We start from the raw sequence: 20352 nt of genomic DNA on the forward strand, positions 1-20352 counted from the left end.
TCTCACTGGGCTGCCTTTCTCTTCTTCTTTGGTACAAAATATAAAAAATAACGTCAGTGATGCCTCCATAAAGGGATGTCAGTGCTACAGTGAGAATGCTGTATTGTATATATAAAACACTGCTTTATGTTTTGCCTCTGGCTGTTTTGCCTCTGGTTTACTGAGGACATCAGAAAATACAATCTGCATCATTTCCAAGACTTACACATCCTGACAGCTGGCTGTAAATACATTTCTCCTGTTTCCTCAGGGCAGATTATTGGCAGGATGGGGAATTTAAGACTGCAGCAAGTACGCATTTGGTAGTTAGCATCTAGTTCTCTCCAGCCTAAAGCTGCATGACCTCTAAAATTATCTTTTATTCTTAATTTAACCTCTAACAGTGGTTGATGTATGGTAATTTAGTGTGTTATGCATGCATGAATACAGAGCGTTTCTACTTGATCGGCTTTACTGATCCTGCCTTCTATGACAGTCAAATCATGCCACCAATCACACTTTAATTTGCAGAAAATTGAGCCTTGAGTGTGTGTCTCCTTCTCTGCACAGAAAAATCATACCACATTTAGATTGAGGGAGCTCCTTTTAACTCCACAACCTCTGAGAAAAAGTCTGTTATTCTGTTTCTATCAATGCACAAGTTGAAGGACTCACTAGCTGGTCTGGTAGACTCACAATTGTTTAAAAGCTGTTAACCTTCACGTTCCTGAGAGGAGCCTTTGCTGCTCTTTTTGAGATATCTCGCTTCACAGGCTGAGAGGAAGCCTTTCATACACAGACAGGTTGAAGTAGATATTCAGCGAGTGTCAGTTTCTCCTCCTAATGTAGCTTTATTGTGTTCAGTAGCTCTCGGCTCTCAGTAGCGTGGCATATTAACAGACCCCAGGGACTAGCTGAGAAGGAAATTACTACCGAGCAGCATCCATGTAGCTAATGCTGCTATTTCAAGACCTTCATTCACTCTATGGGATGACAACAACTCCATTGACCTCCCCAGCCTCCCACTTAACAGCACAAAGGTGGAACGAGTGCCGGTAAATCTCCTCCTCAGGTTTCTCCACAGCCCGTGTTTATTGCTCTCAATTAGTTTCACAGATTTTAAGAGGCAGCTTTCTGCTAGCCTTCTCTGAAGCGTTTTAGAGCGGATGCTTGTATCGTCACTTTTATACATTTGGGATGTATGACAATGATGGAGCAGCCTTTAGGTTTCATGGATCACATGCATCAAGGAGTCATCATGCATCATGTCAGTCCAAAGATAGTAAAGGAAGTGTTTATGATCAGGTTATCCCATTTTCTATACAACTATATCAAAATTGAGATCAAACCTACATTTTGCCACTTAATGAATCCAAGAGATCAGATATGTTTCAACAGTTTTGGCCTATTTTGATTTTTTATAAATATTCTTATTGGCTTTGAAGTATAGATCCACCAATAAGTAAAGAGACAATACAAGGCAGAAATAACACATTCATTTTTGAAGAAAAGATGTCTTAACTGGAGCTCAGTTTGTAGACAGAAATAAAAGAGAACATTGTTTCTTTACATTACATTTACATCAACATAGGAGTACATATACATTTGAACAATCAATTAAATAATTGGCAGGGAAACAAAAAAATATCAACATAAAATTGGATTATGATGACATAAGTTGAGAATACATCTTCATGCTCAACTCAACTCAACTCAACTCAACTCAACTCAACTCAACTGTATTTATATGGCACGTTTCATACATAAAAACATGCAGCCCAAAGTGTTTCACAGACTAACAGAAAAAAAAACAGCAATGGTAAAATTATAAAAGGCATGATTATAAAAAAAATACTTAAAAATAAAAATCGATACAGTAAAATTAATAAAATAAGTAATAGTGGAAAGAAAAGTTAAAAATAAGGTTGCGTTAACAAGATCAGAAGAATACAAGAAATAAATAGATAGATAAATAATTAAATAAGATTATTAAACGCTAAAGCAAGTATTGAAATAATAATGATTAAAATAATAATAAAAATAATAAGAATAATAATGCAGTCCAGGGCTAAAAATGAATTACTCCAAATTTAAAGGCTAGATTAAAAAGGTAAGTCTTAAGTTTACTTTTAAGAACACCCAGAGAGCTCGCTGTTTTAATGTCCAGAGGCAGAGAGTTCCATAGCTTAGGGGCGTACAAACACAAAGCTCTCTGGCCGGTGCTGGTGTGAGACACAAGAGGAACATTTAAAAGGTATGTGAGTGTTTTAGTATAAAATCATCCAATCTTGTTATTAGTAGTAATTAGGAGTGGAAAACGCAGGGTAACTCACGATACGATATGGTACGGTATAAGACGAGATGAGACGAGACAGGACGTTTTCCTCAGCTAGTGTCAAACCATCTGTTAACTAACAAAAAAAGGGCTTTTGATATATGTTTCTGTTTTATATCTAATGTTTTCCCTTTTTTGTCTATGTGAGTGTTGTATTTAAATTATCTAAACGTATTACCAGTGGTAATAAGGGAAGCAAAAGGCAGGGTAACTCACAATACAATACAATACAATACAATACAATACAATACAATACAATATGATAAGGTGCGGTCAGGACAGCACAACACGGTACGCAATGTAACAGCACGATACGATACAATACCATACGATACAATACGGTAAGATACGGTAAAAACGATACATTAAAATACATTACGTTACAGTATGGTATGGTATGATACGGTACGATGTGACCAAATACCTGATACATGGCCCTTGATAATAATTGCATTACAATACATTGAATCTGGGATAACTGACAGAAGCCAGTCTGCAAGAAGTCATGAAGTAGTGATGTAGTGAGTCAAATTAGAAGGGAAATCTGTTTAGAGTTGCTATTTTTGAATGAAAACATCCATGTTTGATGCCAGCAGTACCTTAATTGTATTGCTTGAGATAGGACAAGGATATATTGCCTTATTGATGTTTCGTGTCACCCTACCACTTAAATTCACAGAGGGGTTTAGGTTCCTACCAGATGTCCTGTAAACAGTCTTACATTTTAACAGCTTTATTTTTGAGCTGTTAAGTGTGAGTGCAGCACTCCACTCTGATGATCCAGTTCATCAACCAGACACTGGATTGTATTGGTCCTCACTGGGTGACTGAGCAGAAAAAAAAAGGTGTCACTCTGATCTTACACACAACACGTCACTCTTACAACCGGATCTGACTTTTCACAGGTTCATTGTTACACTGTGATGAGGTTGAAGATATTAATACAGATTTTATTGTTGTGTTCAAAGCAAGAATTATCAAAAAGGAAAGGGCCGTCACTTCCTCCCTGCATGATGGCACAAAAAAGAGGGAAATATCTCAAAGCGGCACCATCATTCCAATGCCTACTGATAGAAAAATCATAAAGGCTATCGCTCTAGTGCTCCTTCTGCGTCCACATAAATGTCAGCGTTTCATTTCCTGAGATGTATCGTGGCTCTTTTGTCATTAAAATGCAAAAATTTTAGCTCTTCTTAAGTGTTCCCTGTGCAACAAGAAAGAGGAATATTATAGATAACAATTCTTATACAGACTGATTGCCTCAACTTTTGGAGACTTTTTGACTGACTTGTCACAGGCAAAAAGCTTTTGATTTATGTTGCGTTTTATATCAAATTGTACCTTGAATAATAATAAATGCTTGAAAATGCTGTACTTACTGCATAAAACTACAGATATTATTTCTGTGTCATTTCCAAACCTGAAAACTACAACCTCTTCTTCTTCTTCTTCTTCTGCTTCTTCATCTTCTTTCATTGCAGATATTACGCCGGGCTGACAAAAATGGTGAGTAAGTCAAACAGGCAGCTAATTAGATGATATGGTTAATTAAAATTCAATTAAAAAACTCTTTGAAGGAGTTGTTGCTCACAAAATTAGGATGCACCAGTGGAAAAAAAAGGCACAGCTTTGATGGATTTGTTCAGACAGACAGCTTGATGTGTCTCAGAGGGAATTTATGTGACCCTGATGGAACCTCTCTTTCTGTTTCACTGCCATCTGTGACACATCCAGGTAGAGAGGATATAAATAAGCGAGGGCGGGCGCAGGTGCATCTTTTTTTTGTTTTTGTGTTGTCATTGGGATTGATGGAACAAGTCATTTGATACAGAAGATGCTGTGAAACATTGATGTTGTGGTATCCACTGATAGAGCATTTACAAACAGACTTGCTCCTTAATATACAGTGAAATGTCAGCTACGGATCAGTGGTAAAGTGGTCTTTTCTCAATTGGAAGGTTGTGAGTTTGATCACAGGTCCGGCTGACCACATGCTGAAGTGTCTGCTGTCAGTCTGTGAATGGACTGTGAATGTGACCTGTAATATAAAAGCGTTTTAGGGGATCAGAAGATGAGAAAATACATTATTAAACATACATTTTAAGCACTGACTCAGCATTTTCTTATTTTCAGCTGTCTTTCCTGTATGGGTAAACCTTCTTAACCTAAAACAGTGAAAATTCACTTGAGAATTGGACTTCATATAAATTTGATTCACTCCCCTGCAAACACATCACTGTTACATAGCATTTAAATTGTCTCTTTTAGTTCAAAAGATTCCCCCTCCTCGACATCTCCTGGGAGAACACAAATCATTGAGTCCTGCACAGAAAAACTGCGCTGACAAACAGGAAATGTTTTTGCCTTTAATTTTTTATTCATGAAGTGCATCTCCTTTTAATGGAATACAAAATGCAAAAGAGGCGAGTGATGAATTCATGTAGCGAATCTACAATCTCTGATCAGTTTCCTCAGGAGGACGGTTGATGAGTTACGTAAGAGCAGGATTAATGATGCAACATGTGCAGCCATGAGCAGGGGTTGTCTGGGGTGCCTCGCAGCTCTTACGGAGATATTTATGTATAAAAAAACACTTCAGTTTGTGAATAATGAAAGAGCCCTTGGAGCACACTTTTTCTTTGTGGCTCTTGTGAAGACACTGTAGGAGGTAGAAAGAAGGATGGGTGGTTTTTATTATTACAAGATGTGTGTGTCAGATGATTATTCTATGAATTAGTGGAAAAACAAAGTGACTATAATCGCAGCAGGGGTGTGACATTCTGAAGGAAATGGATGTTGACAATCTTTCAGTTTAGTCTTAGTATTACTTTTATTTTCGTTGCCATCTGCGTCTTATGTTCCACATTTCCACCCGCTGCCCTTCAGCACTCATAACAAGCTTTTATTTTTCACTCTTTGTAAAAGGAGGGAAGATAAAGAGAGAGACGGAAACTCTGTCGCTTGTTTGTGGTAGTTATCTTCAACATGCAGCCCAGCTCTGCTTGCCTCTCGTCTTCACGAACTCACTGAGTCGTGCACCCGAGAGAGAAAGTGCCTCCTACCAATCAGCACTGAGTGGGCTGCCATGAGCCGCCTCGAGCACTGCAGATTTACCACATAATGAGGGCTGGCTACCAACCCACTACAATCCCATTCCTCTGTGCTATTGTGATGAGGATTTACATTTTTTTGAAAGTGTAAAACAATTGCATGTATTTGAGATTATTAAGCAGATACTGAGAGCTTTTACTCTCCAGCTTTGAGTCCTCCAAACAGATTGACTTCGTCCAAGGAAAGACTGGAAATGTTATCAGCCCTAAAAGAAACTTATTTCTAAGTCAAACTCTGATCGCATTAGAAAAAGCTGAATCCTCCTCACTAGCAGCTGAAAAAGGATTTGTGAAGCAGCTGATTTGTCCCTGAGTCATAGTATTTGAATGTTCTTGTAGTACATTTGTTTTCAGGTTTTTCCGGATTCTTTCACTATTTTTGTTAACATTTTCTATTTAAATGTAAAGCACATAATGTGGTTTAACCTTTCTTCTTTAAACAGACAGTAAAACCACTGTAAGCTTCCTGCCTCACAGACTTTTTAATTAAAGCTGCATTCAGCATTGTAGAGAGCATACAGCAGGATCTTTGGAAGATGTGAAAGAGCTTCAGCTCTATGTTAGAGTAAGAGAGCTGAAGCAGAGATCTGGTTGCCTTTTAGCTGGCTGGCTGACTATTTTTGGAGAAATTCTTATATCATTATTTCCTGACATTTGCAAACATACAGTATACATTTCAAAAGTGCTTCAATGTTAGATCTAATGATTCAATTATTTATATAAAAAACATAAAGTACAGTATAAATTCTGTAAGACCTGTTCGTCACTATATCTCTCTGTCACTTGCCTTCAGTATTGTCTCTGTCTCCTCCTCAGTCTTTTGTTAGCTGTACTATTATCTAGGATTGCACTGTTGGGCTTTATGAATTATTGCTGCTGCTTAGGTCTAAGCACTTTCAGCTTTAGGATCCCCTTGAGGAAAACTGTTCTTGGATAGATACAAGCCTCAGAACAGGGAGAGATTTTCATTTAGGTCACAGTTGCAGTTTTATTTACGGAGACAATTACAGCTAGTAAGGAGCCTCGCTTCTGCAGCAAGATTTTGATTTATCATCTGAGCGAACAACACTTTAAATTTCCCTGCAGGGGTGTTGTGTTGACAGTTGTTGGTCAAGAAGCCTGGGGTTCAATTGTGGTGCAATATGCATGTTAGTTTCTAACTATCTGCAGATTATCTGTGTTACATGTTTACTGAAGAGAGAAGTGCAGAAAATCTTAAGATTTTACAACCCTAAAGAAACAAATGTTGCCATATTTGCATGATGAATAGCAGGAATGATGGACTGATCTACAAGTTCTCAAACATGGACAACAAAATAGCTCATTGGTCTCTGCCTTTTAAAACGAAATGTATGAACACTTCTTGACTCTGTCCCCTGTGGTGAAGGTAAAGTTTGTTGAGGTTCTAAAAGCTTATCTAAACTTTATTCGTAAAAGACTCATCAACACCGAAACATAAGTTAAACGTCTATAACCAGAAGCTCAACCAGTGTAGCTTCAGTCTTTGAGAATCACTGGCATGTTAAACCATCTGAGCTACACTGGGGTGTCTAATTGGGTGTGAGTCTTCACCAAAGCAGTTCAGATGGAGAAGGCTGGAGAATGAGTCAGAGGAGCAACAGATTGTGTTTACTCCCACATCATGTGGAAAGAATAATTTCTCAGCAAAGTTTGAGAAATAACTTAAAATTCTGTCCTCTCAAATAGCTTCATCCTCCAGCCGAGGTTTCACAAGGCCAGAACACAACAAATGTTCACATATACAGATTTTCATCTTAAAGCTACAGTGCGTAAGACTCAGAGGAATCTGAATATAAGATTATGCAGTGTGTATCATTTGTGGTAAATCATGTGTACACCACGTTGCCCTGTCGTTCTTGCACAGTAACCCAACTCAATCAAATCAAACACTGGCCCAGGTGGTTTCTTTTAGATGTTTTAGGCTCACATAGATCCCCCTGAAGTCCATTGCAAAGCTATATCAAACAATTGGTTACAAAGTTAAAGCGGAACAAACACTGTAATGTAATATTATGTCGAAACACGAAACACAAATAGCAGAAATCAAAACGAAATCTGTTCTTCAGTCGTGTCATTTGGCCCACAAGCTTTTATTGCAAATGCATCATGTCCAGAGCTTCTGTGAGCTGGCAACAAGTCAATAAAGTTCTTATCCACTACCAGACGATATGATTTACTTTTGGCTCAGGCCTGGTAGTCTGAGCTCTGCTGCCTGGCAGGGATTTCAGAGTCAAGTCTCAAAAGGTTTCAGTGCTTACAGAGCAAAGCAGGCGAGATGGAGGCGAGATCTCATTATCATCTGAAGTTTTCTGCGCTATTGAGCTCTGCTCTGACTATCCAAAGTATCCCGCAATCCTCTAACTCTTATTTCTTCTGGGCCCTGAATGCCTCGCAGTATGTAGCCCCTGACGCTGCTGATTGTTTTGGTGTTTATCCCCTGCACTGCTATTACTTTAACCAAACAGAAATTTAAGATAGGTTGATATGGAGCTTTTAGAAATTAATTCAAGCAGAAATAGAAACAGTGGCTTGATTATATTTGCTGTATAAGGTTTGAGCAGCAAAAAAAGAAGTAAAAGAAGCGATAAAACCTCAGTGCATGGTGCTAAATGAGATCAAGAGCAGACATTGGATTTCACCAACAAGTAATTGTTTGTTGCAGTAATGGAGTCAGATAAGGAGAAGTTACAGTCAAATAGGAGAGACTAAAAGGAGAGGGTTTTTGCAAGTCTATAAAGCAGATTAAGAACACATTTTCAGGCTGTGACATTTAATTTAAAGAACTTTAATTTACAGCTGCACCTCTGATCTTATCAGTTGAATAAATGTAACGTTTTGAATCCAAAGATGCCTTGTTTTATTATTTGAATGATGGATGACTCTTCATTAAGGTGATAAACATCTCAAGGTTCATTGAGGTGTGATTTTCACAGCTCTGTCTCCCCTCTCAGACGACGGGAAGCTGTCCTTGGAGGAGTTCCAGTCGTACTTCACTGATGGTATCCTCACTGATGAGCAGATGCAGGAGCTGTATTACTCCATCGGAAGGCAGCAGACAGAGTAAGCTCATCTTTCTCCTGGAAGCCCTCCAAATCTGCTGCCATCTGCAGCCCCTCCTGCTGTCTCGCGGAGGAGACATCAACACCTCACTTCAGTGAAGAGAATGTCAATATCCCATGGAGAGCTCTAATTCCTGCTCCAAAGTCCCAGAGTTTGCTCGCCTCTGTGTGCACACACTGTCAAGTACAAATAACATTTTGAAGTGTGTAAACATTTGTCTGTGCCACCGACAGAGACACAAATAGCCGCCCAAATGACAGAAAGATTAGTGTTTATAAAGCATTGATATGAATATTATATTACCGTCTCTTATATAACATGCTTTTTTGTTTTCCCTAACAGCAACCTGGACATAGACAAACTCTCAGGTAATAAGAAGTCATTTCTTCCTTTTTAGTGTTTTTTAAAATGACACCACTGTAAGAACTTTAGCACATGAGATCTGCATGTTCAAGGTTTTATGGTTAGATCCGCTGCTCTCACCTCAATCCTTGGGATTAACTATGTTAATTCTAACTAATGCCTATGCTGAATTATTCTGTTTTATGCACAAACACCACTAATAGGTGAGCTAATCAGACACTTGTCTTAAAAAGGCTGAGCAAATCTTCTCTTCCAGCATACTTCACGCCACATCTGGGAGAATACGTCAATGTACTGTCGGCTCTGGAGAAGCTGAACGTGGCCATTTTAAAGGCAATGGATAAAACTAAAGAGGTAAGTGACACAACTAAAGAGGCTGTCATCTCTGCACTTTATTCAATTTTGCATGTCTCAGGATATCATGCAACTGTGGCACAACAAGCAGACTATCATCCATTCAAACTGCTTTTAGGACATTTGTAAGCATCCTTCATGCCTCTGAGCGTTCAGACTTTTTGTTTGTGCCTCGGCTGTCAGTTTGAAATCCTCTGAGAGGTCTGTGAGATCACTCTGCTGTGGCGGTGAGGAAGGAAAGAGAACTGTCCGGCATGACTGACTCTGTCTGCAGTACTTGCTCTGCTTCTCTTCACTAACAATACATTTCTAGACATGTGCTTAATGAGCCTGGCAAGATCAACTTGGTTGAAAAACGGCTCCTATAACAAGACAGTTGACCTTAGCTTGGTGGTGTGAAAAACATAAGCTGTTTGGAGAAGTAAAGCTATACATGGGAGCATACAAAGACAGACAAATCTGTCAGTTTTTCTTTTTAATATAGTTATAATGTTATCCTAAAAATGTAGCTTTATATTATTTGATAGCTCTAAGCAACAGCCAGCCGGTCAAACTAACATTCTGCAGCCATTTAGCACCAAACTAAAATTTTTACCAAATCTGATATGAATGACATGAATTTAAGAGACATTTGATCAGAAAACAAAACAAGACAATCACAAATTTGAAGCAGAAATGGCTAAGTGAATAATTTCCTTAACCCTCCTATTATCTTAGGGGTCAATTGGACCCCATTCAATGTTTAACGTCTCTAAATTGACATTTGGCTTCATATTTCATGACTTCTCGTAATTTAATGGGGATAACTGGAAAAACATAAAATTAAAATGTTGATATGTTCAAATTTCCTGTAAAAAAAAATTACACATTGGTATTCCTTGGGGTCAGTTTGACCCCAGGCTGTTTTAGCTGTCTATAACATAAGAAATATCAACATTTTACACACATTTGTTTTGGTTGTTTTGGCTGATATTGAGGTCGCTATAACCAAGGACACTTCTGCATGTGACTGCAGGAGCTGGGATCGAACTGCCAACCTTTAGATTGAGATATAATATTTCCAGCCACCATGTCTCTAAAGACATTAATGATGTGTCCTGTGTCATACGTTTTGATAACAAAGAAACAAGGCAGGGCCGACGAGAGCATGACAAACTCGCAGCAGTTTGATGTCCTGGTTTACATATAAAGTCCTTCTGAATGCTTTAAATTGTGTTTATACTTGAATTATATTTTATTTAAAGGGCTATTTAGGTAGTCAACAAAGAAACATAAAGTACCTGACACATAAACCTGGGTAACAATCAGTTTCTGGAGGTTTAAATTGCTGGGGTCAAATTGACCCCAAAGATAAAAGATGTTAGTAAATGTGAGGGTAACAGGAGGGTTAAATGATTCAAATGTATTGTGATGAGGTCATGAGTCATGACCATCAGAAGCAAATTTTGTGGTTATACATCAAACAGTGTTGACAGTTTACCAGAGCAAATATCAGTTGGATTTGTCATCTTGGCAAGTTAAGTGGCCATACAACTAATCCATGATGAGATGTTTCAGTGTTTGGACTGACAGAATGGCACTGGTGTCCTTAAAGCTATGCTGCTACTATGGCTAATACAAAACCCAGAAAAATCTACTTTTTGAGAAAAGCAGAAAATCCTAACATTTGAGGAACTTCAAACAAAATAGATAATCTTGTTCTGCTTGTCTCGTGTATAACCAATAGTGTTCAGCACCAGAGGTTAACCTATATGTAACTAAACAGTAAGAAAATCACATTTCAACACTTAATCACACACTGTACTGTCCTTTTTTTCAACATACACAAATTTTTCCAGTAATCACAGGTTGTGTAACTTTTAGAAACACACGAATACAGCATCAACATTGAATCCTGGATCATGATCATGTTGGAACATTGTTCTTCGGTGACATATGACATGTTATTGCTGATTTCAAATCTCCAGTGAGGCATTTAAAAAAAAATCTGGCTAAGGAACATACTGAAATTAAAATGGATGTCTCCAAAGAGAGCAAACAAGACCATCATCATGAAGATAGACTACTTTTATGTAGTTATTTTCAATTTGTAAAACTGCAGGTGGTGTATGGAAGAGTATCAGGGCATGGGATGAGAAAAATAATTATAGGAGAAAGATTTGTTTTCATTATGTAGAAGTCACAATGTTGAGAATGAAGTTAGTAATTTGGTTATAAAGTGAAAATGTCAAATAAATAGTCAGAATTTAGTTTCAATAATAATACTTGCTGAGTGGCAACATCATACTTCAGAAATTTGATTTCAACTTTTTTCTTGAAACTGCATTATCCTTGACATTTCAACAGTTTTCTTGGAGTGCATAATGAAGGGTGGTAGGCGTCAGTGTTCAACTACAAACTGCTGCTGCCAAAACAGCCTTTTTTCTTCAGCAAAGCCTCTGGATGAGTAAGAGATCTGACTGTTCAAGAAAACAAGATGAGATTTTTGTTTGTCCAAAAACACTAACAACACATATACAGGACAACATCAGCAAAGAGATAATAGACAGACTGCCCTGTCTACAGGGGACGCTGGAACCACACATACCAAAAGTTCCTCACTGGAGTTATAACTTAGTAATTAAACATGCTCACATTGTAGCACTGACTACACTGCATTAGACATTTAAAATAATATTGATTACTTCTTGGTTTTAAAGGTAATAATTAATACAATGTCTTCACTAAGACTGCATATGATATGTATTCCCTCTCAAATGTAAACGAAAGGAGATCAATACTATTCAGTTGAAAAGAGTGAGACTTCTAATTCTCTTACATGAATTTCCAGATAATTAGCCATGGTATACCATCAAATCATCAGCTTTGAAGAACTGTGAAACCTGCTAATTAGAGCGTTATGAAATCCTGTTATGAAGCCTGGTTGAGCAGAGCTGTGTACTGTGTATAATCCACAAGATGTAGAGAGGATTAAAATGTCTGCCCTGATATACAGGGCTGAATACATTTTCATTTAGGCACACTCCCAAGAGATCAACATAAGAAAACTTCCGCTCTGACATCAATAGCTTCGCTCACTCTTTTATTGATCTCACCAACCTTACGCTCAATGTAAAGCCAACTTGAGGGAGTATTTATTTCTGTTTGCAGAGGATAGAGATCCAGGTATGGACTGCGAGTATAGATGGATGTGGATGCAGACTCAGGATGGCGTTGCTTTCTGTGGTATGCAGTGACTGCAGAGCAGGAAGTGGGTGTAACTGATGATATTAAAAGATAGAACATAGAGCGATAAAGCGTGGATGACAGTAACTGAGGCTGACAAACCTAGCAGCTGTCAAAATGATCTGACGTCAGATGTCCTCCACAGAACTACATCACAAACACACTGCCATTTTTCAGCTGCTCGGATCTATGATCTCTTTCTTCTCATCTTTTTTATCCCTTTTCAACTAGATGCACGCTTTCTCTCCATTTTACTTTGTTTCTGTCTACATCCATCTTCTATGCTTTGTCATCTCATCTGGCTCTTTTACTCTCCTCTCTTTTCCCCTTATCTATATGACACTTGCCCTCCTACAGATCATGCATTTTTCATGTTGCTCTTAGTCAGTCAGAGGGTTCTTTGCCCTGGAGAGCAGATGCCTTTCTTTGCCATCCTGAGAAGAGTTTTTAAATTCTTATCACCATGCAACACATAAAACTGATCTTGTATGAGTGCTAAGTGGCACATCCATTTAGCAATTATGGGTAAAACTTTTACATAATTTTTAATAACACTAGCAATAAAATGATGAAATTACATCTGAAACAATAAACAGAGGCAGACAGGAATTGTCCATTGAGCTGTTACAGCATCTCTGTCTGTCTGGAACAGTCAAGGGGAGTAGAAATCGAGGAGGTTTATTACTCATGTAGTGCTGCATCTCCTCACAGTAATACGGATTCTGACAAGCCCTGAAATCATTTTTCCAATGTCCTGTCATTTTTTCATGAGCTCTATTTCACTGCAGTACAGCGTGCTGGAGAGTGTGACGAACTTCATTACCCGCAAAATCATAGCAAGCAGAAAAACAGCAGCCACAGCTCTGACACTGGACAAAAGGTCCCTGCAAACAGGCACCAGACATACATACATTATCATAACACTGCTCTCCTGTTTGTGAAGCACACCATTATCACTATTATGAGCTTTGCATCAATTAGCTCTCAGATATCACATCATGCAGGAGGAAGAGTGGTATTCTAGCTTGGCCGCTCTAACTGAAGAACTGCAACGGAAGACGTAGATGCTGTTACAGATCAATAAAGATCACCTTCTATTTCAACAAGGGAATAGAGAACATAATTTTAGCAAATCAGACACAACCCAAAAATATAACATCATAAGGAGATGAAAGATTATCTTAGCAGCAGTAATTTCATGCTCAGAAAGCTGAACCAAGAATTGATTTGCAGCTTTTTCTTAAAGTGATTAGAACGTTATTAACAGCCCAGAAGCCCTGACGAGAGTGAGAACAAAAACTATGTTGATCAATTTTTGAATCATGATTGGAATTAGTTTTGGCTTTTCCTGTGAAAGAGAGGGAAAAGTCTTGGTGAAAGTTTTTGAGGATAATTTTAGTCATCAACTCTCTGTGAAGAGCTGAAAAAGAGGTGAGAGGTGAGAGAGTTTGACTATTAACATCAGGATTATTTTCTCTGTTTTTGTAACACTTGTTTGTGCAACACAATACTGAACTGCAACACTACACTGTTTTAAATAGGGCTTAATTATTCATGCTGTCTGTCAGGTGAGTTTTAATTTATCAGTGCATTCTCAACACAACGAGTATACTCTATTTTGTGCATTAGCAACCTATCACCATTACTGTCACATCTTTCTATTGAAAAAAAAAAACGCAAAATAAAAGACACAAAAACATAAACCATCACTTTAGTTCAACTTTTAAAAAAATAGCATAAAAACCTATCATTTATTCCTGAGTCATAATTTTTGTTTAATTTGTATGGATTTTTCCCATCCTTCTCCATCCAGGAGTATCAGGGTTCATCAGTGCTGGGCCAGTTTGTGACCCGCTTCCTGCTGAGGGAGACCTCCACCCAGCTGCAGTCACTCCAGTCATCTCTGGACTGTGCTATGGATGCTGTCCACGACCAGGGCTGCACAGGGAGGAGGGTAATAAAGAAGCCAGAGGACCTGCCCATCCAGAGGGCAGCTAAACGCCCCAGCCGACGCATCCAGAAGAACATGTGTCTTTCCCCTACTGACCCCTACTCTGGAATGCTCACCACAGGTATACATGTACACTTTAGCGACACAGTACTTAAAGGAAATGAGTATTGGAAATCTAATAATAACCTTGATGTTTTGCGACTGTTCAGACAAAATGCTTTTTGTTGTGCTGATTTTGGTTCTATTTTTGGGGGGTCAGGAGTCAGTGTGGAGCCAGACAACCACTGGGGCTCCCAGATCAACCAGCTGGAGCAACTCATAGACAAACTAGAGTGTGAGGTTGGTATCAGATCTTATTTTATTTTTATTTCCTCTTTCAGCCTTTTTGTGAAAACCATCTTAACCTCTGCTGGCTTAATTTTCAAGACAATAAATAAGTTTGTCCTCAAAAATTACAATCTAATTCTTTAATTGAAACTTATTTGATTCCAAAGTTATTCCAAAGTTGTCTTCTACACACTTTTAGTTTAAGATAAAAAATATCTGCTGGAGTTTTTCACCCTCAAAAAGCTAAATTACAGCCCCAGAATTTCAAAGCAGTTTGTAAAGTAAAAGTAGAAAATGTTTCAATCAAAATAAAAGCTGCTTTCAGGGTTTGCACAAACATTTCAGCAGTTGTTGTAGCCAAAGGGTTTGTCACAGACATATGGAGGCTCAGCTGTTACAGACTGAGAAGACACTCTCGGTCTGATCTACTAAGATCCCAAATAACGAGCGCTAAATTGCGTGTGCAAACAAAACACGATGCTCGAATGATCCAGACGCAAGAAAATGCAGTGTTGCAAGGAGTTTTTTCATTGGAGATATGGTATGGCTCGTTTTTTTTGACTGGCTCCAATCAGCCCTTAGGTCATCCAGCAGCTCAAAAATGGCATTGCTGGATAGACGATATGTCTCTACTATTTTTATTTCTGACAGTCCAAATTGACACGTGCACGGAAGATTCTCTCTCTCCGTTGTCTGTCATTGCACCTATGCCTCCTTCTTGCCACAGTGACAGCAGCCATTTGTGTGTAATGCTGTGCCAGTTTGCACCTGCCTTTCAAATGTGCTAAATTTCGACACAAAAACACCAACCGCAATCGGTTTCAGGTTTGATAAATCACATTGCGTGTGCTAAATGATCACATTGCATCTCTTTTGTGTTCTGATAATCTGCATGTATTCTGCATATTTATGACGGCAAACACGCTAAATTGATTGCGCGTGCTATTTTGCTCATTTGACAGACGCAATCCTCGGTGCACCTGGTTATTACATCAGCTTTGCGTGCGCTTTCAAATATGCACATATTTTTATACAATCAAACCTTTAGTAGATCAGGTACAAAGAGTTTGCCCTGCAGTACAGAATCCAACATGTTGTCAGGGTGAATGATTCGTAAATAGAGAATGTGTGCAGATAGAAATTCAAATGTGGAGGCCCATGCCACAAACAGCATTGAACCACACAGTCTAAACATCATTCACAGGGAACCAGTCTGTAAATCCATGCTGTGTTTCACTCAAACTTCAAGGAAAAAGTCTCAGTGAGCTGAAAGTTTCAGGTTCCACCCAGACATACTGGATGTTTATAGATGTTTTTGCAAAATACAGCCAATTTTTTCACCTGGAGGTATGAGGGAGAGCAAAAATAGCTTCCAGGAGCTTTGTGTGATTTATTTCAGTTATCCTATTTGCAGTCATTAAAATGTATAATTTTCACCCAAAAATATAGATGAGGCATTTTCCAAGGTTGAACTCCTGCACTGTAAAGATACTAAGTTATCTTGCTTATACATTAATAGCTAAACGTTCTTATCTTGGCTGTACAGGCTAGAATATGGGAATAATGTACGTGACAGGGCTGCAGGGATTCAGTGTCAGTAGTATGCAGGCCTTGTGAAAACTGATGCTTCGTAACAAACTGTAACTAGAGGCTACAGTTTCCTGGATTCTTTTAAATCAGTTTTGCAGCTAATTCTTATTCTACAGATGGTTTACTGAATTATTCATGTTCCCATTTTCAGAGTCCACACCTTGAGCCACTCAAAGAGGACACATTGGCAGGGACGTATAAATCGGTGAGTACAAGTGTGGTCTAAAATCAAATGTGCAGAATCTGATAAGTAGTCTGCACTGATTAGTATTGAAAAAACAGATTCCATCCCCACTCAAAGTTGAGGTGTTCATTTCTGAAATACTTTAGAAAGGCTGGTTATTTGGGTATCTGATTCTGAACCTGGTTGTTTTTCTCCTCCCTCTGTAGAACATTCTCCTGGTCCAGAGGCAAATGTTAGTGAAGGAGAGGGATGTGGAGCAGTTTCAACAAGCTCTTAAAATCTACACAGATGCCACCTGCAGCCAGCTAAACAACCTGCAGTATGTCCCTTATCTGCCTCTGTGCCTTTGTTTGCCTCCGTAGCCCTCTGTGATTTGATGCAGCTGCTTCAATTTTCCCAAACATATTAGATAACCCCAACTGCCCTCTTCTCTCTCTCTGTCGCTTTCTATCTCTAGCGTTTCAGTCCAAAACCTACCAGACAGATCATGCTTCATCATGTATGAGTTTTGGCAGGACCGTCTCTCCTGGATGAGGTAGGATTAGAGGGGCTTCACGGCATGTATGACAAGAAAACAACTTCTGTGAATTTTACTGCTGAACCAAACATCATGCTGCGCACAGGCTCTCTTTGAAGTGTTATTGCTCTCCTGAGAAGCAAATGGCAATGTCATCGTTTCATCCCTCTTTCCTCTCAGCTACCTGCAGTCATCCATCAGTAAGACCTTCCAGCAATGCATTATCGATGCGCTGGAAGATCCTGAGATGGTCTCCACCATGCTCCTCCCAGGTACGAGCCAGACACTGCATGCTTTTCTGCAAAATGCCGCTCAAATACAGTTCACAGTCACAGTCACATGAAGTAGATGGGATAATTGATTAATGGTGTGTTTTTGCAAACAGGCTATGGTGAAAGGTACTGGCACATTTTTCCACTCATGATTTCTATTAGATTTAGGGTATAAATATAGAATCTGTAGGCATGTGACACAATTGTTGGTGTCTGACGTCTGACTTGTTCTGGTTTGCATTTTTAGTCCAAGTCTTACGTCTCCATGCATTTCAGCGAGAGAGCTTTGGCTCTATGTAAGAAAACAGTCTGTGTGGAGAGCAAAAGCCTAACCCAGAGTAATGCGTGTCTTGATTGGATCTGACTACGATTGATCTTCGAAGTATCTCCATAAACAGATATCTGCAACAATGTGTTATGGATATTGTCTTTCCACTCTAACTCCAGTCTTGCTTGTCAAGCTTCTTGGACTGTAAACAGTGGGTGTGCACCAAAAAGGAAGTCTTTGCCAGTACTTTTCTGCTAATTGTTGGCTATACAGGGAGCCCCAGAAAGTAGCCTGCTATGCCCAGAAGCTCAACCTCCATCATTCTATAGTCCAGGGGTTCCCAAACTTTTAAGCTTGTGACCCCCAAAATAACAATCCAAGAGACTGGCGATCCCCACTGTGCCTCAAGGTGGTTTGATGCTGCTCACAGCTGTAAGCAACTGACTTTAGAACAACAACAAAGAGTTATGATAATATTGTTTTATTGTAGTTAAAAACAGCTAGAGCAGAATACAATACGCTTAGAATTTAGGAGTGAGTATATTTAATACATTTAAAAGTGCTATTTTAATGTAACGTTATGATGATTGATAAAATGTGCCATTTTTACAATATTAAAACAAATATTTGAAGGCATTTTATGACCCCCCCCCCCCCCCCCCATTTATATCTATCTAACCCCCGAAGAGGTCCCCACCCCCATTTTTGGAACTACTGTCATAGCCGGTGGTTTCAAAACTGTGTTTTTAGTGGTTCAAGAGTCAAAGAAAAGACACTTGAGCTAACTGAATATTTAGTATTTTTGGGAGGATAACTACAGAATTCAGTAGGCCTTTTATATTAAAGCTTGCTAAAGCACACTTTTTTTTTAATCAAAGTGGACTAAATGATAAAGTGTATAGCACATGTCAGTCTGTTTCTGCTGGCCCTTAGTGACCAAAAATCAAAATCTAACTACTGTAAGCTTTATGTGTGAGATATTCTGTGCAGGTTTAAAATTTGTTATCCAGGGAGGCCATTACTTTTTTTAAAGGAGAAAAGCAATAGATGTTGCCATTTAGATTCTCTTCATTATGTTTTTATTGCTCATTTGTCTTGCTTAAGCAGCAACCATAAAACACTGATGCTTAATTTTTGTTTCATTTAACAGCCTCTTGGTGGATTATGAACAACAACTGACAGATTGAAGCTGCTGCTGTTCAACACAATAAAGAGCAGGAGGCAGAGGCGGTTTTATGATTGTTTGTAATCTTTTACTTTCTTTGTTATCCACTTTTTCTTCATGGCATGACTAGGATTGTTTTGTCAAAATTTGCTCTGAGGTTCTAAAAAAGACGACCGCTTGGAAAATTCAGTCAACATTGAAACAAGTTGGAGAGAACTGAGGTATGCAATATTTGATTTTGTAATCAGGATCTGTGTCAACATAAACTTGACAGAATTGGCACAAGTTCTTCTGATTTGGCGGAAAAGTAAGTGCATGGTTTGTTATTTCTTAGTGCTAGTTTATTTTCATCAGAGCTCCATCTTAGAATAGATTTAGTGTCAGTGAAGCCACAAAAATAAAACATGAATGCCACCTGATCAGTCCATCCTTCACTTTCCATCACTTTTTCCTGAGTACAGACAAAAACAGAAACAGTGCTCAGACTCTCCTGCATTTCTCCTTGTTCTCTATGTGGTATTGTGCTTTGTTGTCTCCTTCAAAGCTTTGCTACCCAACGTCTTTTTAGTTGATGGGACAGACAGACGTCAGAACTTAGGTGTAGAGAATATTGAGCCCTATCTTTTATCATCCGTGTGTCACTCCTGCACTTTTAAAAAAACATGAAACATGGACCTAAATGTGAGAAAAATATTATTTATTGTAGACTGTCTATGGAAAATGTAGATTTAACTGCTGTTGTGATAAGCCAAAAGCTGCACTGAAGTGCAGTGAGACGTTAGAAGAGACACAAGTTACCAAATAATTCTGCAGTCTGCCTGAACTGTTACTCTAGAAATAAATTCAAAAGCCATTATTTGACATTTGTAATGTGTAATAAGAAGAGATTAAAGATACAGCACACATAGAAGTTTATATTTTGAGTACAGAAACAAAGTAGAAGTTGTAGATTAGAGAGTCCATCTATGAAGATTGTGTACAGTAGCTAAAGAAAGCTGTAAGTTGTAAGTAATAGTTGTAGAACAAAGCTCAATGTACAGTCTGATAGTTTGTTGAGATTTGGTTTCTCTGTTAATGAGAGGATGAACATATTCACTCTTTCTTTGAGGTGTTTATCATTCTTTTATGAAGACTTTACAGTTGTTGTGTGATGCTATGTTTGTTTTCTGGCATGTAATAAAGTTCATGACTTGTTGATGACATGAATGATGCATTATTTATCCCCCTGCTTTAAATGGTGATTATGAATAATGATATCATAGGAAGAAAAAAAACATGATTTTTTTTTTTGCCACAGTTACTACCCAGCTGGGTTAGATACTTGTTTCTGATTGGTCATAACCCCATAACAACAGTGATTAATTCTCAAAAACAAAGCAGAACCAGGGACATACTGTTCAACACTCACATCAAATCACTCCCCAGGAAACAGTCCCAACACATTTCACCACTGCCAGTCGCCACTGTGGCAAAATATTGAGTCTGTTAGCCTTCTAAATAGATGCATATTAACTACTGTCTCAGGCTGGTCTTAAGAGTTGGGGAAATATTGACAGATACTGGGCACTGATGTGAGAGCAGCCTGAGGAGCTACCGAGCCTCAACCATCTCTGATGGGGTAAGTGGAGTGA

General features: G+C 38.6%; 1 protein-coding gene across 1 annotated transcript in view; it reads left to right on the plus strand.

Moving 5' to 3' along the window:
* The window catches only part of LOC117821871 (N-terminal EF-hand calcium-binding protein 1-like), a 20859-nt gene extending 936 nt beyond the window's left edge, over positions 1-19923 (plus strand). The window contains exons 2-12 of the mRNA XM_034696412.1: positions 3796-3820; positions 8397-8505; positions 8848-8873; positions 9125-9222; positions 14261-14519; positions 14658-14737; positions 16467-16520; positions 16706-16818; positions 16957-17034; positions 17197-17288; positions 18707-19923. Of these exons, the coding sequence (XP_034552303.1) occupies positions 3796-3820; positions 8397-8505; positions 8848-8873; positions 9125-9222; positions 14261-14519; positions 14658-14737; positions 16467-16520; positions 16706-16818; positions 16957-17034; positions 17197-17288; positions 18707-18735 (963 nt within the window). The 3' untranslated portion in view covers positions 18736-19923. The remainder of the gene's footprint in view (positions 1-3795; positions 3821-8396; positions 8506-8847; positions 8874-9124; positions 9223-14260; positions 14520-14657; positions 14738-16466; positions 16521-16705; positions 16819-16956; positions 17035-17196; positions 17289-18706) is intronic.
* The last annotated feature ends 429 nt before the right edge of the window (positions 19924-20352 follow it).

Source organism: Notolabrus celidotus, chromosome 11 (genome assembly GCF_009762535.1).
Source record: "Notolabrus celidotus isolate fNotCel1 chromosome 11, fNotCel1.pri, whole genome shotgun sequence".
NCBI lineage: Eukaryota > Metazoa > Chordata > Actinopteri > Labriformes > Labridae > Notolabrus > Notolabrus celidotus.